We start from the raw sequence: 9,937 nt of genomic DNA on the forward strand, positions 1-9,937 counted from the left end.
TCTCCTAAACCATCCAACCCTCAGCCATAACTGGCAACGTGACGAGCCGTCGTAAACTGAACGAGCTCCAAACTACACTCCCGACAAGTAGCCTTTAGCCCCGGCAAAGCTCGCAAAAAGCTAACCCACAACATCACTTTAGATGCACTTCGAAGTTCCCCATTCGATGGACGAATCGAAAGCGAATTGTTATTCGCAGTAAAAACGGAACGATTGAGAGGAAAGCATGTGGAGGTGCAAGGAAAAATCATTTCCCCCTTACAAACGAAAGGCTCTCAATCAACGAAGCGCACCAGCCGGGGCACAATTGAGTGCTTCTGGTAAACCCACAGTCCCCAACCACTTCCCACGTTGGTGTTTACCGGCGGAGAGTGTGAGTGGTACTTTATTACCGACCACATAATATGCTTTCATGCGAGCATAAATACATTCAATTACGTGCTCCCATTCGCCTGCCAGTGTTTCACGTCGGTTGCCGGAAGAGCCAGAGTGAAAGGCCAGGGCATAGGATTTTTTATTTTTATTGTTATTATGATGACTACCCATCCGCTTTTTTGCGGCTTTTCTTCGTTCCTTCGAGAAATGCACCATCCACAGTTTGGGGGGATTGGGGAAGGCTTTTCAGCCGTGTGGGACTTATTGCTCGATACGAATCGATTCGAGAAGAAGTGGCAGTAGTAGCGCACGGGAGATATATATGTGTCGAATGGCTGGAAACAGGATGCAGCTTGATTTACGCTAACGAATAAAAACGGGCTGCTGGCCGATCGTATGGAGAGCTCTTGGCGTTTCAAGCTGCTGCTGTGATCCGTTCTCCCGACGATCGTGTGTAAGATTGTATCGAATCGTATCGTTCCCACCAACGCCTCGTTTGGATTCCCACACACACAGAGCTGTGTGCATGTGTGGGCAAAGAAACCCACACTGTTTGACTCGTCTCTCTCTCTCTCTCTTTCTTGGAGCTTGAGGGCCTTTTTCTGTCCTCCCATGCATACCAACGACCGGCTACGGTTCCCTTGGCTACGTTTTCGTAATAAACGATAGCATAAAGGAAGCCGATTGTGATTTATCATTTTGATAGCGTTCCAGTTCTGCAGGCGGCTCCTTGTCGTGCACATGCTGTCGTGGGATACAGGGCGGCGGGCCTGCAAGAGCTGATACGAATCGTTTTGCACGAGTTTAGATAGCATCTTCTTTGCCAGAGAGCAGTGGCAGCAAAGATGGAAACGCTTTTTCGTGTTTTTTCTTCTCTGGTGAGAATTTCTCGATTTGATGATAAGTTATCTTTTTTATCCCGCTTTTCCCAGGGTGGCATTTAAAATTGCGAATAAAAGGCAAGGCTCCGTGCATAGAGTGTGGAGCCGCAACTGAGGCTCGAACGATAAGCAAGATGTAATATTCAATGGTTTGAAAATGAAGATAAAGTTGGCGATAAGCCGTGAATTGAGGTATCGATTAAGGATGTTCGATTATTGGAAGGCATTGTGTCGTGGAAATGATATCTAAAGGATGTGGGTGATGTTCATCACAGCATCTCACGCAATTTGAAGTGTTCAGTACTCAACCTTTGCTGCCTTACACCTGAAAATATCATCTCCCAAGTCATTTACTTACAGTGCTGCACTCTTTCCAGTATCTGCTGACTTGCTACGAAGATTTAGCTTGAATGGCGGGGAGAATACATCGTCATCTGGTGCGCATCAAGTGTGCGCAAGGCTTACCTCGAACTGATCACAGGTACACACACCGTACTGGCGGTGGTCACACTCGCAGCAGTAGTACTCCGAGTCCCATTTCGCCAGCTGCCCCTGCTGGTGGCCGGGCGTGGTCGTCGTGGTCGAGTGGCCGCCCCCGTTCGGCATGCTGCCGCCCGCCGGCGGGAAGAACACATCGTCCGGCTGGTACTGGTGGTGCTGCGCGCTGCTTATTGTCGTCGCGTTGTAGTGCCGCTCCTCGAACGGGTCGTCGTACTTGCGGGCCCGGTACACGCTGCACTTGCGCTCGAGCGCCCCGGGCGCCGGGCTGGCCAGCGGCCGGACCTCCTCGTCGTCCGTCAGCACGAGCGGCTTCAGCCCGAGCCGGCCCGGCGGTGTGGCCTGCGGTGTGGCCGGCGTAATGATGATCGGATCGTTCGGTATCTGCAGCGTCAGCGGCTGCGTGAGCGCGTCGGCATCTCCGGCCTCCTCCTCCCCTTCCTCCTCCTGTTCCTGTTCCTCCTCGTCCTGGTCATCGTGGCCCAGCTTATCGAGGTGCTGTTGGGAATGATGATGGTGCTGGTGCTGCTGCTCCAAAAGAAGCAGCTGCTGGGGATGATGGTGCGGGTGGGCCGGCTCGCCGAACCCACCGAGCGTTTGCTCGGGCGTTTGCGGTGGCGTGTCCTGCGCCTGGGAAACGAGCGGCAGGGTGGCGGTGGCGGACTTGGTGAGCTGCTGGCGCCGCACCAGCCGGTCGTACTCGCGGAACCCGGTCGGTTTCGGCATCGGCGGAAAGGATGCGCCGGAGGCGGGCGGATGGCCCGACGGTCCACCGGCCGCACCGTGCAGATGGCAGGGATGGGCGGGCATACCGGCAGCACCGCCCGCATGGTGATGGTGGTGGTGATGGTGGTGCGCGTGTCCCAGGTGTCCCGGACCGTGTGCGTGATGCGCAGCGCTGGGCGTAACGGCGGCCGGCCCGGTGTAGGAAGCGCACGGATGGTCAGCGAACCGGTGGTGCATCGGTGGTGCCGCCGCCGGTGGCTGCTGCTCCGCCCCCGGTATGCTCGTGTAGCCGGCGCTCAGCTTCCGGTGGTGCTGGTGCGGTGCGCGCAGGTACGACGCCGGCAGCTGGTGGAAGTGTTTGCTTTTGGTCGGCGTGGTGGCCGCCTTCGCGGCCAGCTTCTCCCGCAGTATCTGCTGGTTGGTGGCTTTGTTTTTCGTGTTCTGCTGGGCCTGCTTCTTGCGCGCCTGGCGTGACGCCAGCGAGGCGCCACCTGCTGCTGCATACATCTTGCGCTTGCGTTCTTACACCGGCACGGGTGACTAACGGCTGCTACAAACGCGGCTAGAGAGGCGGCTACTGCTTCTACTGCTGCTGCTGTTGGTGTTGCTGCTAACAACAACCTCACCACCACCGACAACGACGACGATAACGATGGCGCAGTGTCGCATCCACAACAATAACAACAACAGTGATAATAACAACAATATGATAACAGCAATAATATATAACGACGACGACGACGATGCTTTCGGGTGGCGATGAAGATTGTTGTGGGTGTGTGGGGGTGGCCGCTGGCCGGAAGATTGGGGTGCGGGTACGCGTGAAGTTAGAGCCCGAATTTCCACCCCCTACAGGAGCTTCCTGTCAGCCTCAAGCCTCTGGCGACGGGTCGGGGACTGGTAACAGGATAGCTTTCGCGGGTCGTTTTGCTTTCTCCCCGTTCGTTTTAACCGCTGACAAGTGGTTCGATTGGTTGGCTTTTGGATGGGATGGTGAAGGGTTGCTGGGAGGGTTTTGACGGGACGACTGACCGATGGGATGATTAGTAGACGGATATAGCTCTATATAGCACACAGTTGTGAGGAGTAAATCACCTATACGCTTACAACAACAACGGAAGCTGCACGCTTTCTCTCTCTCTCTCTCTCTCTCTCTCTCGCTCTCTCTTGCTTTCTTTTTTCTTGTTCTGTATCTGGCTACTGCTTGATCAATTCACACGGGCCTATATCGCTACGGGCGCTTCCCCCTCCCGACATTTATCTACACGCATGCAAAGTAAGACGGTATCGGTTGACTGTGTGTGTCTAAGTGTTATTTTCTGCTGTTTGTTGCTGCTTTTTTGGCGATTGAATTAGCTCTCCTCTCCGCGCACAGACACACTTACAAACGAGCTGCTACTACACTACATCGTTAACACTGAAACGCTTACACTTTACAGTATCGTTTTGCGCGCAACATAAACCCCTGGGCGCACGCTTGCAGGGACACTTTCGCCTCCTATCCCTTAACCTCTGTAGACAGTTATCAAAAAATGCTTATCTCTTGGGTGCGCACTAGGTGCTGGATTTAAGATTAAGTTTTTCACTTGTGTGTGTGTGTGTGTTTGTGTGATTTTGTGTGTTTGTTTCAGCGTGTATGTTGTGAGTGGGTGTATTTATTACAAGGGAGTAAGAAAAAATCTTGCTCACCTCCTTGTCTAGCTATTTAAACTTAGTTTTGAACGACAATTCTCGCTACTGTATCGGCTATCGAGTGGGTTTTGTTACAAGTATGTGTGGTTTTTTGGTTTTTGCATGATGTGTATGTTGTTTGTTTCTTATTCTTCGCGGTAAGCGTCAGCGACGAACCTTCCCCTTTTGCTTATGATTCGTTTTTACCTTGCTTCTTCGTTCTTTTCAGTGAGTGGAGCGAATGTAATAGTAAACGACCGATAGAAGTGGGGGGACGCACGACGATTGCTCTACTACGAATGGGGGGAGTTTTAGAGTATGATAAATTGCACACCTCTACACTGTCGGCAGCTGATTAGTACCGCGCGTCCTAAACAGACAGACAGACAGACAGACACACTAACAGTCAAAGCACAGTCACCTCCCGGCTAGGAGTAAATGATAGAAAACCAACACGAACACTCTGTCGCACGCGGGTGTTCGTTCTTCACCTGCGACGTTCGCCCCCCAGGTGCAGACGGTGTACGGTTAAGCCCGCTAGTTTGCATGCAGCAGTACAGTGGTTAAGTATACGTTTAATAGTTTTCCCATCGATTTTTTCGAACGCTACAGCAACATTCAGCTACCATTCAGGTGATTAGTGCTGGTTTGTTCAAGGATACATTCTACACACAGACATACACACATACATACATACACACATGGTTTTGCATAGCGTAGTTTAGGTGGACACTGCAGGCCACGGTAGGTGTGGAGCTTTCATTGCCGCCACCTCCAGCCGACACGTTTAGCCGACGGAACTGAGGAAAAGTAATAGTAGAAAGGGAACAGAGAGCAAAAGTAAACTAAATAACTTTATCTATCTCAAATCCGCTTTATAATCCGGATAAAAACTGGACAAAACCGCTGCCTCTTGTACACACCTAACCTAACCGTTTCAACCAACACCGGTTGCTGTTCGTGTAAAACAATTACCAAAAATATGACAAACCGTTACCGAGCGATACCAACATGCTGCTAATAGTGACATGCAACGCGTTTGGGGCGTATGCACTGTTACGGGTGTTACGGATCGCTTGCAAAAGGTAACATTACTACAATACAATAATTTCATCTACCGTATATACCATACATATATCTGCGCGTGTGCCTGTTGTTGTATCGGTCAAACATTAATTTTCGCTTGTTGGCTCGGCACACTTTACGCGATGTGTTCCTCTGCTGACACACTGTTTTGCTTGTTTTTTTAGAAAATATGGCTTTGATTGAAAGTGCGTCCAAAATGGGGGTATGCGCTTGTATTGTTTTACCTTCTGATACTTCCTCCTACTTGCGCTTTACTAACAACAAACATCGGGTATATTCTATCATTCGGTTATCTTATATGTTTATATTGTTCGTGTGTGTTTTGGTTTTCTGCTGTTTCTGCTGGACTAACTCGTAAAATTACTGGCAAAGAAACCTAACCCCGTGCCGATCGACTTTGCTTCACTGTGTGTCAATATTGCTGCCGTTTTTTTTCTTTCTCCAAAAACCATTCTCGCTACAACCTGGGCCGGTGTGGTCGTGTACACAGTGTGCTGCTTCGAATGTCAACGGTGGTGCATCCAAGTGCATTCGAAACGGTGCCTAATGGTGTGTCGGTAGAGTTGCTTCACTCGCGTGTGTTGGCGTATGTGTGTGTGTCTCGCTGTAGCTTACAATCGTTCTCTGGCGCTCTCACTGCTAAGTATAATTATTTGTATTAGTCACATCCTGAATTACCCCTTTCGCCTTGCAAAGGCTTTCAATCTATCTGCTGTCCCGCTGTTCCGGGAAGTTTGCTGCTTTTCTGTAAACCACATTCAGTTAACTTACCAAAAAACACAATTTCCTAATACTATATTACTGCTAGCTAGGCGCAATCTGGCGTACGGTAAGCCGCATCCGATCCGGATCGACTTTCTCTGGGGAAGGGATTTTTGGGGGCTGCGCGTCTGCACGTCTTCACTTAAGACTTAACTGCCTCGAAAGATGGGCCTTCAAAGTCACGTGCAGGAATCGTTTGTGCGAATTGTCTCGAACGAAAAAAGCCTTTATTGGGGTTTATCATACACTAAACATACATCCGATACCTTTGGTTTCGTTACATTCGCAAATATCTAACTAAATAAACAACTACCACAACCGGCACGATTGTTCAATTCAGGTTATCGGTTTTTTTGGTTTGTTCGTTTTGGTTTTGGGGTTCGTCGGCTTACCGCTCTAGGGGTGCTGCTCGTAGTTCCAAACCGTTTTCGTATTGTCCTAGTATTTTCTTTTGCTTTTGCTTCCGTGTCGTCCCTCGGTCCCTATATCAACAAGTGCTTACAAATGTTAACGTTTGTAGCAAATTAGAAAAAAATAGTAATGTATCAAAACTTGTACTAAAACCTGTCTGTCCCGCAAGAAGCGTACGTACGATTGCTTTATGTATGTGTGAGTGCGCGTGCGAGTCGCTTACTGCAACACTTGTTGGTGTGTATTGAGTGACCCTAGCCGTCCGCTTTGGTCAATGACGTTTCTTCCTTTTTTTTACGGTAAATCTTTCAATGTCTTTTGTATCGGTATAAAAATAGGGTACTGCAAAAGTAGTGGACGTGTAGCGCAGTGGGTAGGTGGGGAAGTAAAAGAAGCTTACAAAAAATACATTACAATTCCTGTACCTGTTTACAATTCCCAAATTTGGTGGTGGATTTGGAAACCACAGTTGTGTGGGGTTTCCCGCTTGCTTACTTACTTCGCGATCGGTTCAATTCATCTACCAAGCGTATTGGTTCCGTGTGACTTTTAACTGCTTTACCTGATGAATAACTCTCCTACCATAATAGGTCTGTGTAAATATCTCTCTTTCCTAAGACTGCTTCTCCGTCTGTGTGTGCGTGTATGCAGCTGTTTCTATTTTACTCACAAAATGGCTCGGTTTTATCGGGGATCGAGAGCACCGCGTAAGATATGGTAAATTTATACTGCGCCAGTACACTTAACGAGAGAGGGAGTGTTTGAAACTTTTAACAGACAATTGTTGTGATGCATTGCACCGGCATTGTATCGCTAGCGTATAGGTGATTGTTCTTTGGTGTGGTACAGGTTAGGACGGGAGGGTTCGTTTGTGAAGGATCATTTGGGAAGGATATTCGATGACACCATTCCATTTTCGATAGCCGCTAAACCGCTGTCAATGTTGATGCTATCTGTATCCGTTTAGTTTCCGTTGCCGGCTGGCGCTGTCGTTGGTGGGCTAGATAGCTAGGAATTAGAAGAATTGGGGTTAAGCGGGAGAATGTAAATTGTTTAGTTATGTGGCATACATAATAAGGATATAAATTGCGTGAGATGGTGCGAGATGGACGGCGAGGTAATGATATGGCGTTGTAGTAAATATGCTCAATTGACTCGTGAAGTATAAAAGACAATGAACTTGTCTTCTTATTAAAGTATTTTTTTTCCTTACAGTTGCACTTAATCGCACAACATTTTCAGCTAAATCATCATTATTGATCCCCCGTAACCCGCTGCAGGTTCTTCGTCGACAGAAAATACTCGTCTCGTGCAATGCCCTTTGGTCAGTGTTGGTCGTGCGTCTCATCATCATTTCCCACCGTCTGACCCGGGGGAGACGCAAACACGGTTCGCCCGCTCGCCCCGATTGAAGTGTGGAAATAAATCAAATCACGGGAAAAAAGGGTGAAGGCTCTCTTTCCTGCGATGGCTTATGGAGCGTTTTTTTGTGTTTGCTAGAACGCTCGAGTGTGTTGTGGTTGTTATGAATTTTTCCCCTTCTTAAATATGTGTGCGATGGGATATTCGTTTGGTGGTAAATAACGGGTGGTAAACTCGCCCCCCTTCGAGTAAGCTCCACGTGCCACAGCGCGTACCCATCAATCGTACCCACTAGGCAGCTTTATGGCCGCAATTTGGTCCTGTCTACATACTCTCCAAGCTCCCCCCCCCCCCCCCTTCCATATAGTGGTATGACGATGCTTTGTTGCTTTGTCGTTGTAGTTCTTTTTTTTCTCTTATCGGGGTTTCCCCGCTTACACGACCAAAAACCGCGGCGCGCACGTGGCGAGGGCGGTGATGGTGTGGGTGAGGAGGATATTTTCAGCTACTTAGCGCAAATGAAAATGTCTACGGCTTTCCACGCGCTCGCGCTCGCTGTCTCGCTCACCCATCGGTTCTGTTTCGATATGGGTGTGATGTCGTCATCACCGTCCTCATTTAATGGGGCGACCCTAGTGTAAGGGTGTGCTGGGTGCGTAGCCGGCTGTACGGGTGTTGGATCATATCATGAATAATGAATATTGTTCACACGCTGGTTCGCCGCGCGTACACCAAAAAGCCAGCGGCGGTTTGCACCAAAGTTGATCGTTTGTGCTGTGTTGTTTTTGTTTTCTTTTTCTTTTCCTGGCACGGTCGAATCTAATTGAAGACTAACTTCCCCGTTTTGGGCAAAGCGAAGACGGTGGTGAGAAAGGCGGGAAGAAAAATCGAATCACGACCGCAAGCCGAGCTTTGCTCTGGCAATTGGGGTGGAATGAGTGGTAGTAGTAGTTTCTAGCAACTACTCGTGCTAAGAGAGTTGAATGACGAATTGTGATGTGTGTTGGGCTACGAAAAAAAACGATTCACAAGAAAACACTCATACATAGTTGAAAAGAAAACCATCTCCCCTCTTTGGTAACGTATAACGTGCAGACCAGCGGGAAAGCAAAAAATCCGGCCTGTGCACACAGAAGTTCTGTGTGAAGAAATCAATATTCTGGCCGCGAAATTGTAATAAATATTGCTTCCGGCAGCTGTGTGTTTGTGGGCGGAACTTTCAGGTGGTCAGAATTAGCCAGTTTGTTCGTGGGAGCACAGCAAAAAACACACGATGCGATAAGGATCGTACAAATACTGCATACTGGGAAATGTTTGGCTGCAGTTGCAGCTGTTCCGAGGTGCAGTTGGCCGAGACTGTCGCATTGCCCTGTCGGGCCCAGGGTTTATGATTAGTGGACTTGCTAGTACAGGAAGGTGAAGGTGAAGCTTCTTATGCCATCAATTTCCTTCTTGTTTTTGTTGCTGGTACAATTTGTTATACTTGCTCTTTATTGGTGTTTGCTGTTATCGATGCAGAAACCAGGTACAACTCTATCAAAGTTCAATATTTTGCGATCGAGAGTAAAGTCAGTGACGACCGGGTCACACAACAAGTTGGCTCAACAAAATGAAAGCGATCGAGTAAAGCCAACGTTTTCCCCACTTTCGAGCAACTGTGTGGAGCAGCTGTTGTTACGTAATCATTCTACGTTCACGGATAAATATTTAAGTCCGTCGAATCGGAGCAGTTAAGGAGGCGGGTTGTTTCGCATGGGAGAGGATTTTATGACGCGCTACCCGTTGATAGAATGTTACATAAACACCTGGGAAAGGATGTTGCCTTGCTGCTATTATGCCAGCGATTTTAGCAAGCAAAGGGTACAGTTTAGAAGCTCTTGAAAATGGAAAGGTCCGAAAAGTTAGAAAAGTGTATTGAAGTGACATAAAAATACGCAAACATTTTAACAGCTTGATAAAGCAGGGTTGATGATGATTTGGTTGATGATATCAAAACATGAACTTCAAAAAATGATATCAGAAGGTGAGTCGGCCATCTGTTTTACGAGAAAGGTTTTTGGTTTATAGAATAAATGCTTTATTTATTCATTGTATCACTATATTTTATAACTTTGGTTAGTAAAATTATTATCATAAATCATATCATTGCGATAATTAAGTTAGGA

The 9,937-nt window shown here is 48.1% G+C and overlaps 1 protein-coding gene across 2 annotated transcripts in view; it reads right to left on the reverse strand.

Moving 5' to 3' along the window:
* LOC1279888 (uncharacterized) overlaps nt 1-4,955 on the reverse strand; it is a 72,135-nt gene extending 67,180 nt beyond the window's left edge. For both annotated transcript variants that reach the window (XM_061662419.1, XM_061662418.1), the window contains exon 1: nt 1,722-4,955. In XM_061662419.1, the coding sequence (XP_061518403.1) occupies nt 1,722-2,987 (1,266 nt within the window). In that variant the 5' untranslated portion in view covers nt 2,988-4,955. The remainder of the gene's footprint in view (nt 1-1,721) is intronic.
* Nucleotides 4,956-9,937: the final 4,982 nt, after the last annotated feature.

Source organism: Anopheles gambiae, chromosome 3 (assembly GCF_943734735.2).
Source record: "Anopheles gambiae chromosome 3, idAnoGambNW_F1_1, whole genome shotgun sequence".
In the NCBI taxonomy this organism is placed as follows: domain Eukaryota; kingdom Metazoa; phylum Arthropoda; class Insecta; order Diptera; family Culicidae; genus Anopheles; species Anopheles gambiae.